The sequence below is a fragment of the Salvelinus alpinus genome, chromosome 24 (genome assembly GCF_045679555.1).
Source record: "Salvelinus alpinus chromosome 24, SLU_Salpinus.1, whole genome shotgun sequence".
NCBI lineage: Eukaryota > Metazoa > Chordata > Actinopteri > Salmoniformes > Salmonidae > Salvelinus > Salvelinus alpinus.
This window is the reverse complement of record NC_092109.1, coordinates 1,691,085-1,718,930: the sequence shown is the minus strand read 5'-3', so window position 1 is coordinate 1,718,930 and position 27,846 is coordinate 1,691,085. Positions and strand designations below refer to the sequence as shown.

The 27,846-nt window shown below is 41.2% G+C and overlaps 1 protein-coding gene and 1 long non-coding RNA gene across 5 annotated transcripts in view; both read right to left on the bottom strand.

Moving 5' to 3' along the window:
- Positions 1-1,106: 1,106 nt before the first annotated feature.
- LOC139551998 (protein zer-1 homolog) overlaps positions 1,107-27,846 on the bottom strand; it is a 62,057-nt gene continuing 35,317 nt past the window's right edge. For all 4 annotated transcript variants that reach the window (XM_071363337.1, XM_071363338.1, XM_071363339.1 and 1 more), the window contains 11 exons: positions 24,214-24,328; positions 20,825-20,971; positions 20,343-20,516; positions 15,778-15,993; positions 15,621-15,662; positions 15,190-15,309; positions 14,907-15,022; positions 14,405-14,593; positions 4,731-4,828; positions 4,383-4,485; positions 1,107-4,187 (listed from right to left, as the gene is read on the bottom strand). In XM_071363337.1, coding sequence (XP_071219438.1) covers positions 4,130-4,187; positions 4,383-4,485; positions 4,731-4,828; positions 14,405-14,593; positions 14,907-15,022; positions 15,190-15,309; positions 15,621-15,662; positions 15,778-15,993; positions 20,343-20,516; positions 20,825-20,971; positions 24,214-24,328 — 1,378 coding nt within the window. In that variant the 3' untranslated portion in view covers positions 1,107-4,129. The remainder of the gene's footprint in view (positions 4,188-4,382; positions 4,486-4,730; positions 4,829-14,404; positions 14,594-14,906; positions 15,023-15,189; positions 15,310-15,620; positions 15,663-15,777; positions 15,994-20,342; positions 20,517-20,824; positions 20,972-24,213; positions 24,329-27,846) is intronic.
- Positions 17,390-20,287, bottom strand: LOC139552000 (uncharacterized). The gene is made up of 2 exons (XR_011670358.1): positions 17,923-20,287; positions 17,390-17,583 (listed from the first exon to the last, which is right to left on the bottom strand). It is a non-coding gene; the product is annotated as an uncharacterized lncRNA (long non-coding RNA).

Genomic DNA, 27,846 nt, shown 5'->3' with positions numbered 1-27,846 from the left:
GCCAACGACTTGAAGTTTACTGTATATATCAGTACAAGACCTGTTCAAACTGCAGCAAAATGTGAGCATTCCTCGACTATTATGGTTTGCCATATAAGGTTGTGGAAGTCAACCCTATCATGCGCACTGAACAACTCCTCTTTCATCATCAGTGCAAAGACATGCATGGTTGACTAGTAGGCTAAATATATGTAATTTAATCAGACGAGGGTACAAAACATTAACACCGACCTAATATCAGTATGGAAAAGGACAAAAATGTATGCAGTCACTACTGTAAATCGCTCTGGATAAGAGCGTCTGCTAAATGACAAAAATGTAAATGTTAATAAATTAGCAAACATTTCTAAAAACCTGTTTTTGCTTTGTCATTATGGGGAATTGTGTGTAGATTGTTGAGGGAAAAAATTATTGAATACATTTTTGAATAAGGCTGCAACTTAACAAAATGTGGAAAAAGTCAAGGGGTCTGAATACTTCCCGAAGGCACTGTATGTGAACCCTGAAGCACTGAGTGGTGCGGTGCAGAGCTATTTATTGGATGCATTTGACAGCTCCCAGAAGCGCGAGAAGTATGAATGCCATGACTTCTGTGGAGGCCGCATTGCAGTCATCGGCTTGACCATGCAGAGCCTTTTACCCAGAAAGACTCACAGCTGTAATCGCTGCCAAAGGTGATTCTAACATGTATTGACTCTGGGGGTTGAACACTTATCTAACCAATTTTCCATAATTATTTATTTTATTGAATTTCTTTTCACTTTGCTTGGACATTCGTATTTTGTGTAGATCGTTGACAAAAAACATTACAATTAAATCCATTTTAATCCCACTTTGAAACAACAAAATGTGGAAAAAGTCAAGGGGTGTGAAAACTTTCTGAAGGCACTGAACATAATATAGCCCTAATTTCACAATTTTTCTGAATACATAGCTCTTATGAAGACTTAGAGTGATGTCAAATAAGGGTTACCTACATTTTCCTCAGATGCCTCACATTTACAACTGAATTGTCTCCTTTTTATTAACTTACTGTACAGTATGTGATATGTTCATTAAGTGCTAAAGAGCCTGAAAGACCTACACAAATCAACCAAGACCCATCCTCCCTTTGGTGCTATGTAACTCTACCCATTTATTGAATATTAGAGAATCCAACATCAGCAAAATTCTTATGAAGTGAGGTTCTAACAACAATAATATGTTTTCCATTTCTACAGGCCTTGCCCAATTCAGCCTCCCATTTGGAAATAACCTCCCGCCATAATTGTAAAATAACAATATAAATATGGTTGAACGAGGCATACAGTGCATTCGGAAAGTATTCAGACCCCAATACCCCCCCCCCCCAAAAAAAATCTTTACAGCCTTATTAAAAAATGGATTCAATTCTTTTCCAGCTCATCAAACTACACACAATACCTTATATAGACAGGTGTGTGCCTTTCCAAATCGCATCCAATCAATTGAATTTACCACAGGTGGACTCAATCAAGTTGTAGAAACATCTCAAGGATGATCATTGGAAACAGGATGCACCTGAGCTCAATTTTGAGTCTCATAGCAAAGGGGCCGAATACTTATGTAAATAAGGTATTTTATTTTTGATGTTAAATAAATTTGCAACAATTTCTAAAAACCTGTTTTTGCTTTGTCATTATGGGGTAGTGTGTGTCGATTGATGAGAGGAAAAAAGTATTTTATCAATTTTAGAATAAGGCTGTAACGTAACAAAATGTGGGAAAATTCAAGGGGTATGAATACTTTCCTAATGCACTATACAAACATACAAAATCACATGGAAAAAGTATTAAGACAATATACATGGAAAAGCAAAGATTAATGAATTCTATATCTAGTGGACCAGAGGGGATTTCTGTTCAAGAAGCGAAGGAAAAATCCATGTTTGAATGTGTTGGGACTTCATGTGAAATATCAAAATAATAATCAAACTAATGATCAATCTATGAAGAGTAAGTGTAGTGTGGAACATATTCCTTCTAATGATAAGCTATTTATCTCTACTGACATCAAGGTCTGTAGGGGGAAATTAGCGATTAGTTCTGAACAAAGACCCATGGATGTCATCCATTTTAAGATGGCCGCAAGTGGAACTTCCAGCAAGACATCAAAATCCACAAAGAAATTGTTAATTGCCCTCAAAATCAACATTTTGGAATAGCTACCTCAGTCTCTGGACTTGAAACCCATTGAAAACCTGTGGTTTGCATTGAAGAGGGCAGTCCATCAGCGCAGACGAAGGATATCAAGGATCTGGAAGGATTCTGTATTTAGGATGGGGATAAGATCCCTCCCATTGTGTTCTCCAACTCTTAAAACACTTTAGGAAATGTCTCTGTGCCGTTATCCTCGCAAGGTATTGAAAACAGGGGTGTCAATCTTGACCCCTACCTTTGAGAAAAAAAAGTATTACTTGTTAAACAATATCTATTTCTCTGAGTAATTGTATTGGTATAAAATATAATTTCCCTTTTTTTTGCATAAAATATAGCTCAGTATTTTTATTATTTATTTTACAGTCATTTTTGCTCATCTTTATCAAGGGTGTCAATAATTTCCGACCCCACTGAACGTTACAATACAGCATCAATTCTTGAATTAATGTTGCGTAAAAATCTGAGGTCAGCATTTTATGAACTAATCTTCACATTTGTTGTTGGCTTTTGGAGACCAAGTATACCACTGCATCACTCGACTACCTTACCAAATCATGTGCAAATGTTAGGATAAAGACTTCTTACATGGCAACTAAATGTTCAGAAATGAGATACAGGCTTTCCTAAATGTGTCAAATCTAAATATATGACGCTAAGACTTTATGGTTGAGGGCATTGTATCCACATACATGAAAGACACAAAGTTAAAATCATCCACCTTCAGATTTTCCTTAACATTTAAGAACATGGGCATTTTTTTGTTGAGATTCCAAAAGCCCTAACAGTATAGTCCTTCCTGATTTGTTATATATGTAAGGAATGGGGAACAAAGCCTAGATTTACAGATTAAATCATAGGAATGTTTATAATCATATAACAAAAAAACTGACATAAACAATGCTGGAACAGATGGTAACTCCAAATACGTACAACGAAAAGTCCTTCCCCATGCCACAGGATCTAGGAAGACTTCTACTGGGGTCATTGTCACGGCTACACACCTCCACGGTTATGCTCTCGATCAGTGTGGGATAGAGATGCATCCACAGACATGGCAACTTCACTGCTCAATAACAACTGTCCACAGATCAGTGCTGATTGGGATAAAACTAATCGACCGTCCACACCTCATGGCGTCATCCATTTGAAATTTCCATTTGAAATTTCTGCATCAGAAATGGCTGTGGCAGAAATGGCTTCTCAGAATTCTGAGAAGGAGCATGATGGGCGTTGACAGCGCTGTGTTGGAAATTAAGCTTATACAACGGAGGGCCTCTCACGAGACCAAATATAACAGACTAAGGTGGGAAAAATACCATAACAACCTCCATTTTTGTTTCCTATTTTTCAGAGGCAAACATCTCCCTGGTGTTTTGATCCTTATTATAACACACATACGTCCTTCCACACACACACACACACACACACACACACACACACACACACACACACACACACACACACACACACACACACACACACACACACACACACACACACACACACACACACACACACACACACACACACACACACACACACTCTTATTACACACACTCATTACACACGCAAACACACTCTAGCACACTCACACCCAAACGAAGACAAGCACGCACACCAAAAAGCAAAACAAATCAATAAATGAACACAAATACATTATACAAATTATACTTATCATGTGCAACAAAAACACAAATAACACACGCGCAAACACACACAGACACACACAAACTCGGTGCATCACATCTCAACTTCCTAATAGTGTCGCATAACAAGGTTCTGTCCAGAAAGCCTGGCTGAGAGGCAAAGAACAGTTGCTCTGCTCTACAGTAAATTGATGCACACAATTGACACTTGTGGTGAGAAGATAGTGAAGGGTTCCTATGAAGTTTTGCCTTTTTTGTTCGTCTAGCGGTACTGCTCCCCTGACGTCGTCGTCTGTTGGCCGTTGTCTACCTCGTCGTTTCCATGGGGCCTTCTTTGAGGTTCTCACACTGCTCCATCACCTTCCTGAAACAGAGAGAGGGAGGCTTCAGCATTTTCATTAGGGGGGATTATGGAAGTCCTCAATGTATGAACAAAATGTCAACTCATTGCTTGAAATGAAAGTAAATGCAATGTAATAGAGCCCAAATTGATCAACAACCCCTCCATAAATAACGCATTGGTTATAACATTTGGATGGGTTAACAGGTGAGTTCATACCGCGCCATGTCCTTGGTCTCTTCATGTGATGTCTGGAGCTCCAGCACCTTCTCCAGGAGAACAATCCCTCCTTCTTTTATCAGCAGAGGGCAGTACTTACTCGCTGAGGGAAGAGAGGAAGAAAATAAGGGAGAAAAACATTTCTCGAAAGCAGACATATTTCCCTGATGAGTGAGAATAAATACTCCAAAAGTCAATCCACACTTATTTGATTAATAATATAACAACATAAAGAAATTGATACAGTGTGGCAAAGACGGATCCCACCACTGACACCAATAAGCAAGTTTACCCAGCAACTTGCTTACTGGTGTCAGAAGTGGGATCAGTCTTTGTATCAATACTCACGGTAGACTGACACCAGGTTGAAGAGTGCCCACGTGGCCCAGTGCTGACTGACTGGGGCGACGCTCTGGGACAGCAGGCGCAAGATGGGTTCAAAGGATCTGAACCGAAAAAAGGGAGGGAGAAAGCCAGGTAAGTGTTAATTCAGAAAAGTGAAATCCATTCGCACATCTTATAGTTGGAATCAGGGTGGTATTTGTAACCTTAACAGCAGCGGCTTGCCTATACAGGCATTTTATTGAGATTGTGATCAAGAAAGTAATTGTATTAAAAATACATAGTGCCTTCAGAAAGTATTCATACCCCTTAACGTATTCCTAATTTTCGTGTTCCTTCCTAAAATCAAAATGGATTTAAAATAATTTTTTCCTCACCCATCTACACACAATACCCCGTAATGACAAAGTGAAAACATGTTTTTGTACATTTTTGCAAATGTATTGAAAATGAAACAGAAATCTCATTTACATAAGTATTCCCACCCCTGAGTCAACACTTTGTAGAAGCACCTTTTGGCAGCGATTACAGCTGTGAGTCTTTCTGGGTAAGTCTAAAGGCATCAGCATGCTTCAGTTCGTCTGGCGCCTAGTCGAAAGAGTGTGCTCGCATACTTCCTTAAAAGAGAAAAAGCGGCAATAGTACCGTTTGTCCATTTCGAAATGCCGTAGCCAGTATACACTTCGTCCAAACTCAAGAAATCTGTCATGTATTTTTACGTTTTGCCGTGAAGATCTTAGTCACACAATTTTATATCTAACTAAGATGTTTGGTGCAGTATTTCTCAATGAAAAAATGTGCACTGAAAAATCCCTACTGTGCACCAATCACTGACAAAGGGGGCGTAGACTTCGGCTACCGACTTCAACCGGCCTTCAGAAAAAATGTGTGCCCGAACACCCGAAAAAACCCTTACCGAAGGGTTGTTGATCTTTACTAGACAACCATTTCAAGTCTTGTCATTGATTTTCAAGCAGATTTAAGTCCAAACTAACTCGGCAAGTCAGGAACATTCACGGTCTTCTTGGTAAGCAACTCCAGCGTAGATTTGTCCTGCTGAAAGGTGAATTGATCTCCCAATGTCTGGTGGAAAACAAACTGAACCAGGTTTTCCTCTAGGATTTTGTGTGTGCTTAGCTCCATTCGTTTATTTTGTATCCTGAAAAACTCCCCAGTCCTTGATGGTAACATTTGTCGTGACTTTCCTTTCATTGATCTGATGACTGTTATTTATTTAATCCACTAACTATGTTTAATTGTTACCCAATTAAATTAATTATGTAACAATGAACTCATTAGAATTTGTTTAAAGAGTTACCATCTTCCGAATTAAACTCTAAGGTCTTTACCTATAACATCCATAAAACAGTCAACATATTAACCATAACCTCTTATCATATCATCATTCTGAACAGTCATAACCTTTTTGGATCTCCAAAAAACTCCAGCCTTACTCGTGATTCAGTACTACACAAATTGGTTTAATCACTTATTTACCCGTATTTACCAACTAAATAATAACACAGAATAAACATACACATATAATACATGAGAAAAAGTCTCTAGCGGACTAACAACAACATGACTGCTTGTTTACCAAAAGAGGGAGAGAAAGAGACACTTATCATTGATACATTTGGAAACTACTCACAGTAATCATTTACTTGTCACACAAACTATTGCCCATTTGGAGTTAGAAATCATGAATGTATTTACGTGTGAATGCCTTCGTTCGTCGTCTATCTCTGTCGAAACCAAACCTTCATGGAAAGGGGTTTGATTGGGTCTCCTCACGTGTAAGGCTCTGATTGTGTACAAAATGTCACAATGTCCTTCTTAGTTGTCCGGTGTCCATTGGGGTTTTTCCTCAGAACTACTTCATCGCCGTACCAGTGATTGTCTGAGTTCTTCTTTCTCCACCTCGTGTGGATAATCAGGTCTGGTAGGTGAGTTCATTTTCTTCACCTCGTGTTGAGGTTCAAAGTTCCAACCATTTGTGATGTGACCACTCCACGCTTTTCTGGTCTAATGTTAATTTCATTACCAATACTTTTTATGCACTCTGGCCAAAGGGAACGGCTCCGTCCGTCTGACATGCTCTCCGACCTCACTCGGGGCGTGGCTACTTACTTATGCATAGCTTATAGGAGATAGATTCTCTTATACCTCCTAAAATAACATTCCTATCTTAACAGATATACTTTCATAATTTTTCATATCATATGCACAATGTATTGGACGGAAACGTGACAGATAAAGGGGATATACTTTGACATAAAATGACATCACAAAATGAAAACCAATATTACATAAATGTTCCATAGTTCCCCACTGACCATTCCCCACATTTTTATGTTAGAAATATTGTTCCGGTATTCACTTTTTGAACGTTAGAGTTTTAGGCGGGCAAAAGTCTCAGGAGACAAAGGACATTCCTTTAGCCAATACTAGAGGGTAAAGTGAGCCCTCTCCTGCTTAATTTACAACCAAGTGTGAGCTGTCAACCCTGCAGTCCCCCCCCCCCCCCTTTTGCGGGTGGGAGAGGGTCTGGTTATTGTCAACCATTGCCAAGCTGATCTGAGCCATTTGATCCTCACAGATGCAGTCATTCAAAAATAATTGTGTGACTTGTTAAGCAAATTGTTACTCCTGAACTTATTTAGCCTTGCCATAACAAAGGGGTTGAATACTTAGTGACTTTGACATTATGTGGTATTGCGTGTAGGCCAGTGACAACAAATCTATATTTAATCATTTAAAAATCAGGTTGTAACTAGAGGTCGACCGATTAAATCGGAATGGCCGATTAATTAGGGCCGATTTCAAGTATTCATAATAATCGGAAATCGGTATTTTTGGACAACGATTTTTTTACACCTTTATTTAACTAGGCAAGTCAGTTAAGAACACATTCTTATTTTCAATGACAGCCTAGGAACAGTGGGTTAACTGCCTTGTTCAGGGGCAGATCGACAGTTTTTTATCTTGTCAGCTCAGGGATTCGTTTTTGCAACCTTCCGGTTACTAGTCCAACGCTCTAACCACCTGCCTTACATTGCACTCCACGAGGAGCCTGCGTGGCAGGCTGACTACCTGTTACGCGAGGGCAGCAACAAGCCAAGGTAAGTTGTTAGCTAGCGTTAAACTTATAAAAAACAATCAATCTTCACATAATCACTAGTTAACTACACATGGTTGATGATATTACTAGTTTATCTAGCGTGTCCTGAGTTGCATATAATCGATGCGGTGCCTGTTAATTTCTCATCGAATCACAGCCTACTTCGCCAAACGGGTGATGATTTAGCACTGTCGTTGCACCAAACCTAACCATAAACATCAATGCCTTTCTTTAAAATCAATACACAAGTATATATTTTTAAACCTGCATATTTAGTTAAATTGCCTGCTAACATGAATTTCTTATAATTAGGGAAATTGTGTCACTTCTCTTGCGTTCCGTGCAAGCAGTCAGGGTATATGCAGCAGTTTGGGCCGCCTGGCTCTTTGCGAACTGTGTGAAGTCCATTTATTCCTAACAAAGACCTTAATTAATTTGCCAGATTTGTACATAATTATGACAACATTGAAGGTTGTACTATGTAACAGCAATATTTAGACTTAGGGATGCCACCCGTTAAATAAAATACGGAACGGTTCAGTATTTCACTGAAAGAATAAACGTTTTCTTTTCGAAATTATAGTTTCCGGATTCGACCATATTAATGACCAAAGACTCGTATTTCACCCCCCCAGGTAGGAGCGAGGAGATGGACGGAAGCTATACTGTTACACTGGCAATACTAAAGTGTCTATAAGAACATCCAATAGTCAAAGGTATACAAATGGTATAGAGAGAAATAGTCCTATAATTCTTATAATAACTACAACCTAAAACTTCTTACCTGGGAATATTGAAGACTCACGTTAAAAGGAAACACCAGCTTTCATATGTTCTCATGTTCTGAGCACGGAACTTAAACGTTAGCTTTTTTACATGGCACATACTGTACATAGACATGGAATCACTGGTCACTTTAAAAATGTTTACATACTGCTTTTCTCATTTCATATGTACAGTTGAAGTCGGAAGTTTACATACACCTTAGCCAAATACATTTAAACTCTGTTTTCACAATTCCTGACATTTAATCCTAGTACAAATTCCCTGTCTCAGGTCAGTTAGGATCACCTCTTTATTTTAAGAATGTGAAATGTCAGAATAATAGTTGAGAGAATGATTTATTTCAGCTTTTATTTCTTTCATCACATTCCCAGTGGGTCAGAAGTTTACATACACTCAATTAGTATTTGGGAGCATTGCCTTTAAATTGTTTAACTTGGGTCAAACGTTTCGGGTAGCCTTCCACAAGCTTCCCACAATAAATTGGGTGAATTTTGGCCCATTTCTCCTGACAGAGCTGGTGTAACTGAGTCAGGTTTGTAGGCCTCCTTGCTCGCACATGCTTTTTCAGTTCTGCCCACAAATGTTCTATAGGATTGAGGTCAAGGCTTTGTGATGGCCACTTCAATACCTTGACTTTGTTGTCCTTAAGCCATTTTGCTACAACTTTGGAAGTATGCTTGGGGTCATTGTCCATTTGGAAGACCAATTTGCAATAAAGCTATAACTTCCTGACTGATATCTTGAGATGTTCCTTCAATATATCCACGTAATTTTCTTTCCTCATGATGCCATCTATTTTGTGAAGTGCACCAGTCCCTCCTGCAGCAAAGCACTCCCACACCATGATGCTGCCACCCCCATGCTTCACAGTTGGGATGGTGTTCTTTGGCTTGCAAGCCTCCCCCTTTTTCCTCCAAACATAACAATGGTCATTATGGCCAAACAGTTCTATTTTTGTTTCATCAGACCAGAGGACATTTCTCCAAAAAGTACGATCTTTGTCTGGCTTTTTTATGGAGGTTTTGGAGCAGTGGCTTCTTCCTTGCTGAGCGGCCTTTCAGGTTACGTCGATATAGGACTCGTTTTACTGAGGATATAGATACTTTTGTACCTGTTTTCTGGAATTTTCCAAGCTGTTTAAAGGCACAGTCATCTTAGTGTATGTAAACTTCTGACACACTGGAATTGTGATACAGTGAATTATAAGGGAAATAATCTGTTTGTAAACAACTGTTGGAAAAATTACTTGTGTCATGCACAAAGTAGATGTCCCAACCAAAACCATAGTTTGTTAACAAGAAATTTGTGGAGTGGTTGAAAAACGAGTTTTAAGGATCCATCCTAAGTGTATGTACACTGTATATACTCTATTTTAGTCAATGCCACTCTGACATGGGCTTGTCCTAATATTTATATATTTCTTAACTCCATTCTTTTACTTTATATTTTTGTGTATTGTTCGATATTACTGCACTGTTGGAATTAGGAACACAAGCTTTTCCCTTCACCCACAATAACATCTGCTAAATATGTGTATGTGACCAATAACATTTGATTTGAAGACTCAAGGCTGCAATCACTGCTAAAGGTGTTTCAACAAATTACTGAGTAACGGGTGTGAATACTTATGAATACATTTGCTAAAATTACGAAAAAGCTGTTTTTGCTTTGTCATTAAGGGGTATTGTGTGTAGATTGATGAGGGAAAAAACAATGTAATTCATTTTAGAATATGACTGTAACGTAACAAAATGTGGAAAAAGTCAAGGGGTCTGAATACTATTCTACATAAGGGACGCAAGTGGCATTTCCCGTATTGTTGATGAGGATCTCCATATTGCAAATGTACGGTCCCTTTACTAGACGTCCGCAGGTGTTATTAAAATAGGCCGATGGCCTCAGGTCGTCCCCCAGGGCCCGGTCTTCCGGAAAGTCATCAAATAAAGTATCTCGGACATTTGGTTTCCACTTTACAAAATTTTTACTTTTTGGACAATTTTCAGCTGTACTGGAAAATTCCACCAGATGGAGACTGGCTGCTTTGCAAATGGACAAAACATCACCAAATGGGCATGGCCGTTTCTCGTAAATGGAAAAGACTTCGAAGACGAAACTCGGTGAGCAAAGGTTTGGCCAAATGTACTTTTAGCCCAAAAACAAGATGGCGTCGAGGCCTCAACGCTCTTTGAGTTAATGCCCATTTTCTGGGATTAAAGGTCAAAAACGGTAATACAGCGCTAATTTGGCCTCTTCACGTCAAAGTACATAATCCTACGGTGTAAGGAAAAATAGAACCAGACATTTATCTATTGTAATTTACGTGAAATCGTACAATGTCCGTTTGATGATGGTTAAACAAATGTGTTTTTTCCCCCAAAAAGTTATAGATCCAGTTGCGGCATGTTTAGGCGAATCCGTTAAGGCTGGTTTCGGAGCTCTACGTTATTTCTGTGATTTTCTGTACTCACACACACACATAGTCAATGTGGTCGGTAGTGCACGGTGAGTTATGTGGCTCTAGAAGGTTCTCAGGCAATAACTTCACTTCATTTTGAAAGTCGCGAAAATAACGACATTTAGAAAAGTCCCAGAATCACACGACTAGGTGCATTGAAACTGCCTCGGCCCATAGACGGACCCTAACGTTTGTCCGATAGCTCTTTCAGGAACCCCGTAGCAACGGCCGGAAAAAGTTAATTTTCAGCACTAATTAAGGTCGCTGCTCGGGCTCCGAATGACCTATCAAGCCGAATCTCGGGATTCGGGGTCGCCTAAGCTAGGCCTACACATAATGTCAGAACTGGACCCGCAGCTAGAACATAACTACGTGTTGAATTTTTAAAAAGGGTTTTAACAGAAGGCGCTGTGAATTTTGATAGTTGGCTTCTAAACGAGTTCGACAACGTGGGTTTGGTGTCAGTATGTATCAGTTTGGTGTCAGAATGATATCTTATTGACTGATGAACGCTGACTAGATGGCTGACTTTTGTCCATTTCCAATAAGTTTAAACAGTGATACACCATCACCAAATGGACAGGCTGAAATCAACACTGAGAGGGTTGGCAAATGGCATCACCGTAGTCCATTTGCAATTCATTTTGAACGTCGAGAAAATGACAACATTTAGAAAAGTCCCAGAATCACAAGATTAGGTGCATTGAAACCGCCTCGGCCCATAGAGACAGTCCCTAAAGTTTCTGTCTGATAGCGCTTTCAGGGACCCCGTAGCAACCCCGTAAATTTTCAGCACTAATTAAGGTCACTGCTCGGACTCCGAATGACCTATCGACTAAGGATTCGGGGTCGCCTCAGCTAGGTCTACACATAATGTCAGAACTGGACCCGCAGCTCGAATGTAACTATGTTTTTGATTATTTTTTAATGGTTTTAACAAAAGGTGCTATGAATTGTGGGCCGGCTCTGAAATATGTGATAGTTGGCTTCTAAAAGAGTTGTACAAAGTGAGTTTGGTGTCAGTATGATATCTTATTGAATGATGGTTGACTTGATGGCAGTATAATATATTGGCATTGTACATTTTATATTGCAAATGGACAGTGTACATTTCCAATATATTTAATGATGGATTTTCCATCAGCAAATGGACAGGCTGAAATCAACACCAACGAGCGATGGATAAGAACCACTATCACTGCTTGGCCATCCCGAGTTCAAAGAGCCAGTCTATTGGGCATTTCTGCAATATTTTAGAGCATGTCCAATTCGTGATGGTAAGCCATTGCAAATGGACAGTTTACATTTGTCCATTTCCAATGTATTTAATGAGGGATTTTCCATCACCAAATGGACATGCTGAAAACAACACCGACGAGTGATGGACGGGAACCATTATCACTGCTCGGCCACCCTGAGTTCAACGATCCAGTCAATTGGGCATTTCTGCAGTATATTAAAGCATGTCCAATTCATGATGGTAAATGCCCATTGTAAGACATTGCAAATGGACAGTGTATAATTGTACATTTCCAATGTATTTAATGAGGGATTTAACATCACCAAATGGGCATTACACATTAGTGTCCATTACACATATGCTATATTGTTAGTGTGAACATGCTCTTCTGCAAGTTGAAAGTGTCCATTGCCAATGTATATCTATAAAAAAATCTAAAATTCGAAAAACTGTGCAAAAAAACACTTTTTACGAGGTTTAAAAAAAAGTTGAAAAACAATTGAGATTTTGAAAATTTCACCCTTGGGACCTGACTTTGTGACCATTTCCCATTTGAAAATCTATGGTGGAACACGCTCGCCATCTTTGGGATTTTTGGAGTATGACATGTGGCATTTGCCATGTTCGGCTTGCAATATGGTTTTGATGAACTGCCGTCCATTTGAGTGGTATTTGCGATTGTGTATATGGTTCCCCCAATGCCAATATGATGCCATTCATTTTTGTCCATTTCATGGGGTCTTCCCTTCCCTGATTTGGAAAGGTGTGTGCCTTTCCAAATCATGTCCAATCAATTGAATTACCACAGGTGGACTCCAATCCAGTTGTAGAAACATCTCAAGGATGATCAATGGAAACAGGATGCACCTGAGCTCAATTTCGATTCCCAAAGCAACGGGTGGAAAAAGTGAAGGGGTCTTAAAACTTTCCCAATGCACTGTACTACTCTGCCCCTCAGTGACAGCCAGCTCTGCCTCCGTGGGCACACAGGTCATGGGAACATTGCTTCCATTTTTTTGCCAGCTATTTGCTATGAGGGGGAACTGCCCCAATGAAATCGCAGGATATCATAGCATAAATTATAACAGCACAAAGTAAGTGGACCGTCTGGGGTACTCAAATGTGCGTCCTTTCAGTCAGAACTTCTGGGCCTGCCCTAGTCTCTTCCTCCCAATGAGTCTCTCGCGCCAGACGACTTACTTCTGCACGTGAGACTAGATCTGCTTTATCAGGTGCAGATGGCCCTAAAGCAAAAAGATAATTGTAAGTAACTTGTAAATAAATAATCATAACAATCATGAGAGCTTGGGACCTGATAAACGGATCAACTACATCCAACAAGAGTCCAAGGACAGAGGGATACACTAGCTAGAACCTTCTCATCGTGGATCTGGTAGAACAAAAAGCATGGCCAATTTTATTGTTTCCCCCTGATGTTGTTTATAAGGTTTTACTGTAGGTGACAGGGCGACATGTTGTGTGGACTAAAACAGCATAAACCAGGTGTATCACAAAGCATTACCAAATTAATTAGCCAGCTACAGAACATTTTTGAAATAGTTTGGTTGATTTATTGGTCAAATTAACCAGTTAGCTATCTACTTTTGATAAGCAGCTAGCTAGCTAGCTCCTAGCTAGTTAGCTCTCGTGTCAAACTCAAGTCTTTCAAAACTAATATCTGACTAACTCCTGAAATTAGAAGTCATTTCAGAATGAAAGTTAACTGGCTAGCGCATTATGCTTTGTGACATTATGTTAGCTCGCTATCCTGGTGCATTCGTTCTTTCGTTAGCTGGCCGCCTTTTCTATTTAGCATAATCGAATCTGTTCGAAACAGTGGCAGGAGTTGCAGCAGTGGTTTTTAACATGCAACGGTGAAATAGGTGTATTTATGCTGTTATTCAAATGCAAAGATTGCTTTATATATCTTCTCAAAGAAACTATCGGTAGCTCGAAAACTTGGCATCATATTTCTGTCATGCTGCTTTGTTGACAACTCCAACCACCTCGGGTATTCAGCCAATCAGCGGCCACCGCTGTGTCTCAAGAGGCCCGTCTCGATTGAGCTCTCTGTTTACCTGTAGTTGATATTCCGGCGGGAGGTGACGTCCCAGCTCTGGATAGCGTCCATCATCTTGTCCATGACCGTGTCCCTCAGTGGCTCTTCCATGGCCCACGCCTCTGGCCCATCAAACACGATGTGGGACAGCACCCCGCACGCATTATAGGACACCTCAATCCCATCTGCCTTGCTGTCCAGCAGGTTACTGTCACCAGAGAACAGTCACAGTAGCAAAGCAGAATCCAGCTTTATTTATCCAGGTTAGTGTCAATAGTATTGCAATCTCTATTGCAAGACGAACCTGGGTCCGTATGCATCAAGCGACTCATAGTAGAAGTGCTAATCTAGGATCAGGTCTCCCCCTATCCATGTAATCTTATTTACTGTGATCCAAAAGGCAAAACTGATCCTAAATCAGCACCCCTACTCTGAGATGCTTGATACATACGGCCCCTGGTCCAAGATAGCAGCAGGATCAGCATTTAACCATTTAATATAGACAAAGGACCGTCTCTTACCTGAAGACAGAGATGAACTGTGGGGTGAGGAGTTGTGGTCGCAGAGCCCTCACTTCTGCCACATTACCCAGCAGCCCCAGCATGTTACGGTGGAGCTCCTGCTTGTCTGGAAACTCCTGAGAGCCAGGGGAGGACAAAGAGGACATACAAAAGCAACACACAGGATGATGAGATCGAGAATCTTCAGTGGAAAAGACTGTTTGAGGGGCAAATCTAGCATTCCCTGACAGAACAGAACCCTTCAGGTGTTGTAGATTCAAACAAATCCCTGAGGTGTGCTAACCTTCAGGCAGTCCAGGAAGAGGCTCATGCCCTTGCAGTTAAGGAACATCTGACAGTTGTCTGGCGTCTCGTCAGTGATGTTCCACAGGGCACTCCAGGAGAACTCCATCACCTGGTCACACTGTAGAAAGAGCAAAAAAAAAAAAAAAAAAATCGGTATTTGTTTTTATCCGAAGTGAACTCTAGGTAGCCTGCCAGGCAACGCCATTCCAGACAATACACTTGAATTGGCTTAACACACAATGTTTCCTTAAGGATTGCATGTAAAAATACTATTAGGTCTGGAATGAGCTAAGACTCATCACAATCCAAATGTGATGTGGTTCAATCCAGTTTTACAGGTTCTGCCAGGTCATTTCAGACTTGTAGAATGGTAGGGATGTACAAAATATGGATTTTTGATTCACAAGAAATAATCCAAATGAGACTCACCATCCTGTCCTGTAGCTTTTTCTGGATGAGATTCAACATTGTCTGAGAAAAAAAAAGTGAGTATGAAAAATCATAGCATCAATGACCTACTGCGGGCTGTGTTTGAGAGAATCTATGAATCTGTGTATAAGTATATGGATACATCAGTCTTCCCTACCTTGACAAAGCCCATCTTGCCCACAGCCTGCTTGTGGTGGTTGTCCACCTGGCAGACCAGGGCGTTGCAGAGGTGCACGGCGATGCGCTGGATGGACTCATCCTGCCGGGCCGGCTCCAGGATCTTCAGCAGCAGCAGGTTGACCCGGCCGTACTGGAACTCCAGCTCCTCAGGGATGCTGAAGTTACACAACGTCAGGCAGCAGTTCCTCTGGACCTGGGTAGGGGATTGGTGAGGAGGGGGGAAAGGGGGAGCTGAGTTGAGGGATATGGTGGAAACTCCTTCAGCCTTAGTTTATACCAATCCATTCCTTTAAAATTTGTGAAGGGAATAAACTTTGCTTTAACTTGAGAAGGGAAGAGACTACTAGGGTGACATGCTGGTTGGCGTGATGGGTCAGTTGACCCCTCCAGACCGGGGTTCAGATACTTTTTAAAGCATCTCAATTTCACGTACATTCGAAGTAAATATTCAGATATCTTTTATTTGAAAAGACAAGCAGTTGAATGTTTGGTCCCGCTTTAAATGACGTTCACCTTATAAAGGCTTCATAAAGGCTTCATAAAGCCTTTATAATCCCTTCATAAGCACTACATAAATGTGTTAAAAAGCATATATAAGCGTATGTCATGCTTCATAAATGTGGCATAACTGTGACAATCTCCAATGTCAAATGTGACATAACCCACTTTGTTGAATATGATATAAACATGTGCTTTATAAAGGCATGTGACATGTTGCGCTAAAGGATGGGAAATGCTCTAAAGTGATGTCATGTTAGTCACATTACACCTAATCCCGTTCCCAGACACTTCCGCCCTAATGCGCGGAAGGTCTGGTGAACCAACACATCAAACTTGGCCTTCATTAGTTAGGGTTAGGTTTAAAATCACATTTTAAGAAGATACATTGTGGAAATGGGCAGGGTTTAGCCATAACTATGACATTTTGACCTTGTTAAGTAGGGACGATGACAAATAATTTACTCAGTAAGGTCACTCTGATGAGGCTTATATGTGCGGTCTTCGACACAATCACCCACTCCCCCACTGAAAGATCAGCCACAAAATGTTGGCACCATTGTAACAGGTTGTAATCAAGCCCTGGTCGCCAGCATGGGAACAGAAGAGGAACAGAAGAGGAATGAATACCTGGTGCGGTAATCTCAGGTTGGACTACTCCAAATCATCTTGGTTTTGGCGCGCACGCACACGCTTTGCAGGTCCATCAACCCATTTAAATACCTCTCACATCCTACAGTAACCTGTGGATCATGAGAGAACCTTCATAAATCAGCAGAACGTTAATAACCTATTTATTGACACTACGTAGTGTCAGGTACTCCTTAGTTTGAAGTGAGACACCATTCATTCATAACACATCCACAAAGACTAAGGCATGACACTGTACTTAATTTGAAGTCAGACCCCTTTGATCATTTATAACACATACCTAAATGCCTTCTATCATATGACGCTGTACTTACTATAAGGTCAGACAGACACCTTTGGTCGTTCATTATACATACATAAAGGCTTAATGATGTAAACAAATGTTTTAACATTTAGGGAATTATCACTAACAGCTAAAACAAATAAACATTAAATACATGTTTAAACCATATATTTCCTTTAATTTTCACAATTTTTAAACAATACAAATACATGAAGTTTTAAAAAGTCCAGCAATGCAGTAAATTACATTGAACATTAGACAGGGCTGTGAATAGTGTAGCTTGTCTCTGAGCTGGCGGACAAACGGTTCTTGCCTCTCTGCCTGCTGGAGGTGCTGCATGTTGGTTCCAACCTTAAAGTAACAACAAAGAAAGTTAGGTCTGTTAGGAAATGCCTTTGTCACAACATCCGGATAAGGGCATTTCTATGCTGCGACAGAAACTCTAAACGGGAATATGGGAAACTGCATTCCATTCGTATTATTCCATTCCTCTTTCATTTAAAAATCTCATGACGTGACTATGAGACATGGCTGTATCTAGGGGGATTTGTATTTAGCTGATCATACTAGCTAACTAAATTTCAGCTAGCTAGCAATTGCTGTAAAGTCACCGAAATTATTGAAATAAACGATTGAGGTAGCTACAGTATGTAATCTAACTTAAATTGCAATTAATAAAAGTTCACTTACTTGTTTTTCGCTGTCCAGTGGCAGCACAAGTGGGGCATTTGATTTGCGAACTCGTCACATGATCAGTGTCTCGTCAGCAACACAAAAAAATAACTTCCGGGTCATGGAATTATGGACATTTTCCAAATAAAAGTTACCCAAGTAATAGTAGAAAAGTGTCAACCATTCATGATTTGAAAAATAATTGTCAAAAAATTAACAATGATTCATATTTGTTCATATTTAAGTGACATTTTAATTAAATTGGGGTTTTAAAACATGTTCCAATGCCAAATAAATGCCCCAAAGCAAATCATTGTACATGGAATACATATTGGCTTAGAGCAAGAACTATTCTGGGTGCAGAAATAAAATACTTGTAGGGAATACTCAGTAGGGTCTGTAGAAGGGTCTGCCTTCGGAAAGTATTCAGAAACCTTGACTTTTTTCTAAAATTGATAAATAGTTTTTTCCCCCTCATCAATCTACAAACAATACCAAATAATGACAAAGCAAAAAACGGATTTTAGACATTTTTAGCTAATTTATTTAACATAAACAGAAATACCTTATTTACATAAGTATTCAGCCCCTTTGCTATGAGACACGAAAAACTGAGCTCAGGTGTATCCTGTTTCCGTTGATCATCCTTGAGATGTTTCTACTACTTGTTTGGAGTCTACCTGTGATAAATTCAATTGATTGGACATGATTTGGAAAGGCACACACCTGTCTATATAAGGTCCCACAGTTGACAGTGAATGTCAGAGCAAAAACAAAGCCATGAGGTCGAAGGAATTGTCTGTAGAGCTCCGAGACAGGATTGTGTTGAGGCACAGATCTGGGGAAGGGTACCAAAAAATGTCTGCAGCATTGAAGGTCCCCAAGAACACAGTGGCTTCCATTATTATTGGATCCACCAAGACTCTTCCTAGAGCTGGCCGCCCAGCCAAACTGAGCAGTCGGGAGAGAAGGGCATTGGTCAGAAGGGTGACCAAGAATCTGATGGTCACTCTGACAGAGCTCCAGAGTTCCTTTGTGGAGATGGGAGAACCTTCCAGAAGCATAACCATCCCTGCAGCACTCCACCAAATCAGGCCTTTATGGTAGAGTGGCCAGACGGAAGCCACTCCTCAGTAAAAGGCACATGACAGCCTGCTTGGAGTTTGCCAAAAGGCGCCTAAAGCCTCTCAGACAATGAGAAACAAGATTCTCTGGTCTGATGAAACCAACGTTGAACTCTTTGGCCTCAATGCCAAGCGTCACGTCTGGAGGAAACCTGGCACCATCCCTACGGTGAAGCATGGTCGTGGCAGCATCATGCTGTGGGGATGTTTTTCAGTGGCAGGGACCGTGAGACTAGTCAGGGTGGAGGCAAAGATGAACGGAGCAAAATACAGAGAGGTCCTTGATGAAGTTCTAAGCGCTCTGGAGCAGGTTCTCAGACTGGGGCAAAAGTTTACCTTCCAACAGGACAACGACCCAAAGCACACAGCCAAGACAACGAAGGAGTGGCTTCGCGACAAATCACAATATCCTTAGACGGCCCTGCCAAAGCCCGGACTTGAACCTGATCGAACATCTCTGGAGAAACCTGGAAGTAGCTGTGCAGCAACACTCCCCATCCAACCTGACAAGAACTTGAGAGGATCTGCAGAGAATAGGAAAAACTCCCCAAATACAGGTGTGCCAATCTTGTAGCGTCATACCCAAGAAGAGTTGACGCTGTAATTGGTGCCAAAGGTGCTTCAACAAAGTACGGAGTAAAGGGTCTGAATACTTATGTAAATGTGATATTTCATTTTTTGTATTGTATTTTTTGCTAAAATAAATTGCTTTGTCATTATGGGGTATTGTGTGTCAATTGATGAGTACTTAAAAAAAATAAAAAATTGAATACATTTTTGAATGAGGCTGTAACGTAACAAAATGTGGAAAAAGTGAAGGGGTCTGAATTATTTCCAAATGCACTGTACATTCCACATTTGGTGTCTTTTGGCCCTATGGTTCATAAATTAAGAGATATACCAGAGGTACATTTAATTTGTTCAGCATGATGAGACACCTACATACAAAGTTTGAAGCGTCTCAGTCAAACAGGTGATGGATGAGGGTTTAAGTGAGACTGCTTATAACAGCGCCACCTATAGGCCAATTAGTGCCATTCTTTTGACCAAGTTACTCATGGCCTGTAGTTTCTTTGCCAATTAATCTTTTTCTTCAAACTCTGCTTGAGTTCTAACAAAGGTTTTGTGAAATACAATTTGGCAGATTATTTGGTTTTTACAAATAACCATTCAAATACTCATAAATGTACTTGTTTTGAGCTGTGTATATATATTAAAAAACAACTCCAAAACACAGAAATAGCATTTTAAATACCAGATTCTCAAATACACATGTATTTGAACCCAGGTATGGACCTTTCCCTGTGACCTTACCGTGACCTCCTGGTACTGCTCCATGCCGTTGAGCACCACCTGGATGACCTGCCGGCGCAACCGCACACTCTGGTCACTGCGGTACTCTGTATTGGTCAAGTAGAAGAGGGCCGCGCTGCCCGTCACCTGGATGCTCTTGTCGTACTTGTGGCACTTCAGTGCAGCGATCACCAGCTGGTTGATCACGAAAAGACAGAAGGGTTATAGCACAAGGGGGCTATAGGAATAAAGAACACAAACCCTTGAGGTGCTGAATAAGGAATACGGGTAACTTAGAAAGATAAAAACTCCATTCTTCTTTGAAGTTCACTGCAAAATTATAAAGGAGTGTGCAATTTTCATTTATAAAGCAGAAAACCACAGAGGTGTGATAAGTAAACAAATGTCCGGGCTCTTACGCTATCTAAAGCATTAAAGAAGCATTTCTTTGAAGAGAAATGCTGACACACCCTACTTTAATTTAAACCAAAAAAGTCCCTAACCTGCAGTGCCCGCAGTAGCTGGCTGCAGTGCTGTATCCTGGCGATATCAAACAGCTGGTTGATGGCTCGGTGGGCCAGCTCCGGGCGGAACTCTGTGTAGACCTCGATGGCATTCAGGACCTGGTCTTCATTCTTAGAGCCTGTGACCTGAACACAGGCATGATAGACAGATTATGTATTTACGGGGCAATCAGCAACTGCTACATATATTTTTTTGACTTATGATATATACCCATTGATTCTTGAAGAAGATAACTTATGCATGCCTCATGAGCTAAGTTCAACTTTCCTACCTGTTGAAGGAAATAGTTTCCTATATGTTCATTAACCAATTTAATTATAACATTCTTCGTTTCTAAGAATTTGTAAGATTCTTATTTGTATAAAATAGACAAAGACCAGTGTCCAAATTAATCAATAGCTTTATTCTCGAGAGAGCTCTACTCAAAAAACCATGTACATTAGTTTATATATCACACACAGCGTCATAGCTTTCTAAATGTCCCTCCTCTTCTCCGACAAGGACAAAGCTGACCAAAAGTCCATTCCAACACACTAACGCACATACATTACACACAATATCTGGATTATCTCCAAAAGTCTCACCACAGTTTATTACCACTTAGCTGACAGTTCCAGTGTCCCCCCCCCCCAGATAGGGAAAACCTAGAGGGGCTCTTGCTGTCTTCTCTTATCTCTACAGAGTTATAGCTTGGTCGGTTCAAACATAGGTTAATGATCCACTTAGTTTTCTTTAGGCACACACAGACATTCCTTTCTTCCCCCGTACATGCTACATAACCTCTTTCTTATGAACCAACATTATTTATCAATATAGAAAAACAGGGTAGAATTCAATTAGTTATAGTTATAGTTAAATGTATACATCGTTTAGTCATTTATTCATAAAATTCATAACACTACCCCATCAGAACCCAAAATATGAGCATGGTTAAAACTAGAAGTACATTTCCTGAATAAAATCTGGTGTGCATTCTAGCTTGTGAGGGATCGATTGATTGATAGGATTGCCTGAACATGTGAAACTTCGTTTGGTGCCATAGCTTGAACGGTTCCAGACAATGTTGGTGGGTTATTTTATGCATGTATACAAAATGTATATCGTTATAAGTTGATACAAGTTCTAGAATTTGAAGTTAGGATAGCCTGAACATGACAAAGTTGGTTTGGTGTCTCTAGCTTGAACGGTTCAAGAGTTACTGTTGATTTTGCTACACCCGCAATAACATCTGCTAAATAAACCACATGACCAAATGTATGTGGACATCTGTTCGTCAAACATCTCACACCAAAATCATGGGTTAATATGAAGTTGGTCCTCCATTTGCTGCTATAACAGTCTCCACACTTCTGGGAAGGCTGTCCACTAGATGTTGGAACATTGTTGTGGGGACTTGCTTCCATTCAGTCACAAAAGCATTATTGAGGTCGGGCACTGATGTTGAGCGATTAGGCCTGGCTCGCAGTGGGCGTTCCAATTCATCCCAAAGGTGTTTGATGGGGTTGAGGTCAGGGACTGGTGCAGGCCAGTCAAGTTCATCCACACCGATCTCGACAAACCATTTCTGTATGGACCCTGCATTTGCATTGCGCATGGTGATCTTAGGCTTGTGTGCGGTTGCTCGGCCATGCAAACCCATTTCATGAAGCTCCTAACAAACCATTACGTGCTGACGTTGCTTCCAGAGGCAGTTTGGAACTCGATAGTGAGTGTTGCAACCGAGGACAGACGATTTTTATGTGCTACACGTTTCAGCGCTCGCCGGTTCCGTTCTGTGTGCTTGTGCGGCCTACCACTTTGGGGCTGAGCTGTTGTTGCTCCTAGATGTTCCACTTCACAATAGCAGCACTTACAGTTGACCGGGGCAGCTCTAGTAGGGCAGACATTTGACGAACTGACTTCTTGGAAAGGTGGCATCCTATGACGGTGCCAGGTGAAAGTCTCTGAGCTCTTCAGTACGGGCCATTCTACTGCCAATGTTTGTCTATGGCGATTGCATGGCTGTGTGCTCGATTTTATACACCTGTCAGCAACGGGTGTGGCTGAAATTGCCGAATCCACTCATTTGAAGGGATGTCCACATACTTTTGTATATATTGTCTATATGAAAACACTCTGAAATATTGCGTACATTACACAGTCATGGTGTTTTGAGACTTTCTAGTTTGACAGTGTAGCTGCCTGCTCCAGAGACCTATATACTATACCTATTTTAGAAACACTTAAAATAAGGGCTGTGTTTTGTGTAGTCGTACCCTGGCATGACATTTTGATATCCATGTAAATCTCTCTCGGACAAGGTGACTATTATCAATATATTCGCTCTATTTACTCTCAGATTTCAAAATGATAATTAGCATCAAAGTAGACATCATGCAAAACTAGAAATCCCTGCAAGCTCCTGCACATCATCTATTGCTGATACTTTTGTGTCAATTTAAAACTTGCACAAGACAGCTCACAGAATTGTCCATTTTAAGAAATGTAGCCAGTTTATTATTTACTACATTTAGCTAATAGATAGTTAATCCAGAGGTTCTTACCTTTGCCTTGATTGAGCAGTCTCGTCCATATCATCATGGCATTTGTAGTTCTTTATGATAGCCACATTAGCAGCTAATTAGCATTTCATTTTTGGGGGGTAAATACAAGTAAATATATTGCTAAAAGTCACTTTGTCCAAGAGAGATTTACAGTTACCAAAACGTCACACCTACACGAAACAGAGCCCATTTTTGAAGTGTTTTTACAATCCCCTATTGGAAAAATGAATGGTGGAAAAACAAATTGGAACCTTTTCTCTGTTTGACCACTAGGTTTTATGGGTATTATGACTCATTCTGTGGTACACTATAGGCTCAAATACATACGGAGGCGAGTGTACGTACATACATACATACATACATACATGGTTTCCATGTTTTACCATTCCATTTCAGCCATTATTATGAGCCGTTCTCCCCTCACCAGCCTCCTCTGATCATACAAATACACCAGGGTGGTATTCATTAGCGCACACTATGGCACAACGTTTTGCAATGGAAAGCGAAAACAAATGTTTCTTATTGGGCAATCTCAGGTAGTTGTTTCCTGTTTCAGTCAGTTGTCTTCTGTTTGATGATGAATGAATACCACCCTGGTGTAGCCAACCCTCTTAGAGACTGACTGGATGTGTAGGTTTTTGGTTCAACCCTCCTCTAGCATTTGTTCCAGCTCTGTAGTAACACAGCTAATTTGGCTAATCATGGACCTGAACGAAGACCTTGATAAGAAAATATTTGAATTAGGGGTGTTAGTGATGAGCTGGAGCAAAAGCCTACGCACCACACCCAGTAGTTCTAAAGGACCGGAGTTGGTCAATCTTTACCTTGTAAGCAGGGATGTGTGTCACATTACAAAGGGTGGTGTTGTAGAGCCCCAGAAACTGCAGAGGCCTCTTTAGCTCCTGGAAAGGGTAGATGCTGCTCTTGCAGGGCTCGATACTAAAAAAGAAAAAGAGGACATGAGTCCGTCATACTTACATAACATGGAAAACGTACAGAGAATACATCAACCAGTCCTACTATTTACATGACAAAGTCATTAAAACTTGTTTTTCAACCACTCCACAATTTTCTTGTTAACAAACTATAGTTTTGGCAAGTCGGTTCCAGAAGATGATGTCATGGCTTTAGAAGCTTCTGATAGGCTAATTGACATGATTTGAGACAATTGGAGGTGTACCTGTGGATGTATTTCAAGGCCTACCTTCAAAGTTTGCTTGATATCATGGGAAAATCTAAATAAATCAGCCAGGACCTCCAATTGAACCAAGTCTGGTTCATCCTTGGGAGCAATTTCCAAACGCCTGAAGGTACCACATTCATCTGTACAAACAATAGTACGCAAGTATAAACACCATGGGTCCACGCAGCCGTCATACCGCTCAGGAAGGAGACGTGTTCTGTCTCCTAGAGATGAACGTACTTATGTGCAAAAAGTGCAAATCAATCCCAGAACAACAGCAAAGGACCTTGTGAAGATGCTGGAGGAAACAGGTACAAAAGTATCTATATCCACAGTAAAATGAGTCCTATATCGACATAACCTGAAAGGCCTCTCAGCAAGGAAGGAGCAACTGCTCCAAAACCGCCATTAAAAAGCCAGACTACGGTTTGCAACTTGTCATGACGTTGCCCTCTTTGGGTACAGCAAGCCCCATCCCCCTCTCCTTACCTCCTACAACTAGACTGCTGTGGTCAGAGAGGTCGTAAATTCCTGGAGGAGATGATCTCCTCATGGCCACAGTATAGAGACAGATTTTCATAGTGAACAAAGGAATTTCTTCCACCTCACAGAACTTGAGGTCCGAACAACATTTATGTTCCAGAGAAGGTATAAAAGATCGGTGAAGAATCCAGCTACGAACTGGTCCGTTTGTTACAACTTGGTGAAACTCATGGGAGACAATAGGACCACATTACCATAACGCTGTTTATATAATAACCTCAGATATGAGGTTTACATCTAATTGTTGTATAAGATGAATGAGTGAGGATGATACTGTTTGTAAAATTGTGTAATGTGATTTTGGACTGTTTAATGAAGGAAACTCCAATTCCCTTTTGAGTTTAACTAAATCAGAGGACCGCGCATGAGCACAGTTATGGTCGGGCATCCTGAGAAAGGCCCTTTCTGACTTTCCGAATAAAACCCCCACTCGGGTTTTCTATCACCAGACCATGTTTCTCTCAATCACGAGAGGACAAAGGTTGCAGACCAGCTTACCTCGATAACGAGAGGGCCAAGGTTTGAGACCAGACTGCTGAATCTTTTAACCATCCCACGTGGTTAAACTCTTAGACTATCGATACCGACAGAATAAGAACAAGTCTTTGATATTAATTACTAGTCTGCAGCTAGGAATTCGGTATCATTGAACGCGAAGAACGACAACCGCCGAAACACCTATCCATAACGACATGAATGAATGTCACTCTGAACAATCCACTCTATCCACGACAGAGAGAGAGAGAGAGAGAGAGAGAGAGAGGACGGAAACTCTCCAACAGAAACTAACTTTTCAGCAGAGATCCCGACGACACACTGAGCGTATATATATATATATTGATTGCAATTGTTCCCGAATGAGTGAGCGTTCATGTGCAAAGGATTAGCATTTCAATTGTTATAATTATCAACTCTGTAGTGACTTCTCATCTGACCCCCACTCCCCTTTTGTCTAACAAGCCGCCATGCCGGTTTAGCCCACTAGGGCACATTCCCTCCTCACCAAAAAAGCTGACTAGCATAGCCTAGCCTAGCGCCACAGGGATATCATACACTGCTCAAGAAAATAAAGGGAACACTTAAACAACACAATGTAACTCCAAGTCAATCACACTTCTGTGAAATCAAACTGTCCACTTAGGAAACAACACTGATTGACAATACATTTCACATGCTGTTGTGCAAATGGAATAGACAAAAGGTGGAAATTATAGGCAATTAGCAAGACACCCCCAAAAAAGGAGTGATTCTGCAAGTGGTGACCACAGACCACTTCTCAGTTCCTATGCTTCCTGGCTGATGTTTTGGTCACTTTTGAATGCTGGCGGTGCTCTCACTCTAGTGGTAGCATGAGACGGAGTCTACAACCCACACAAGTGGCTCAGGTAGTGCAGTTCATCCAGGATGGCACATCAATGCGAGCTGTGGTAAAAAGGTTTGCTGTGTCTGTCAGCGTAGTGTCCAGAGCATGGAGGCGCTACCAGGAGACAGGCCAGTACATCAGGAGACGTGGAGGAGGCCGTAGGAGGGCAACAACCCAGCAGCAGGACCGCTACCTCCGCCTTTGTGCAAGGAGGTGCACTGCCAGCGCCCTGCAAAATGACCTCCAGCAGGCCACAAATGTGCATGTGTCTGCTCAAACGGTCAGAAACAGACTCCATGAGGGTGGTATGAGGGCCCGACGTCCACAGGTGGGGGTTGTGCTTACAGCCCAACACCGTGCAGGACGTTTGGCATTTGCCAGAGAACACCAAGATTGGCAAATTCGCCACTGGCGCCCTGTGCTCTTCACAGATGATAGCAGGTTCACACTGAGCACATGAGCACATGTGACAGACGTGACAGAGTCTGGAGACGCCGTGGAGAACGTTCTGCTGTCTGCAACATCCTCCAGCATGACCGGTTTGGCGATGGGTTAGTCATGGTGTGGGGTGGCATTTCTTTGTGGGGCCGCACAGCCCTCCATGTGCTCGCCAGAGGTAGCCTGACTGCCATTAGGTACCGAGATGAGATCCTCAGACCCCTTGTGAGACCATATGCTGACACATGCACATTTGTGGCCTGCTGGAGGTCATTTTGCAGGGCTCTGGCAGTGCACCTCCTTGCACAAAGGCGGAGGTAGCGGTCCTGCTGCTGGGTTGTTGCCCTCCTATGGCCTCCTCCACGTCTCCTGATGTACTGGCCTGTCTCCTGGTAGCGCCTCCATGCTCTGGACACTACGCTGACAGACACAGCAAACCTTTTTGCCACAGCTCGCATTGATGTGCTATCCTGGATGAACTGCACTACCTGAGCCACTTGTGTGGGTTGTAGACTCCGTCTCATGCTACCACTAGAGTGAGAGCACCGCCAGCATTCAAAAGTGACCAAAACATCAGCCAGGAAGCATAGGAACTGAGAAGTGGTCTGTGGTCACCACCTGCAGAATCACTCCTTTTTTGGGGGTGTCTTGCTAATTGCCTATAATTTCCACCTTTTGTCTATTCCATTTGCACAACAGCATGTGAAATGTATTGTCAATCAGTGTTGCTTCCTAAGTGGACAGTTTGATTTCACAGAAGTGTGATTGACTTGGAGTTACATTGTGTTGTTTAAGTGTTCCCTTTATTTTTTTGAGCAGTGTATAATATAATTTCATGAAATCACAAGTCCAATACAGCAAATGAAAGATAAACATCTTGTGAATCCAGCCATCATTTCCGATTTTTAAAATGTTTTACAGCGAAAACAC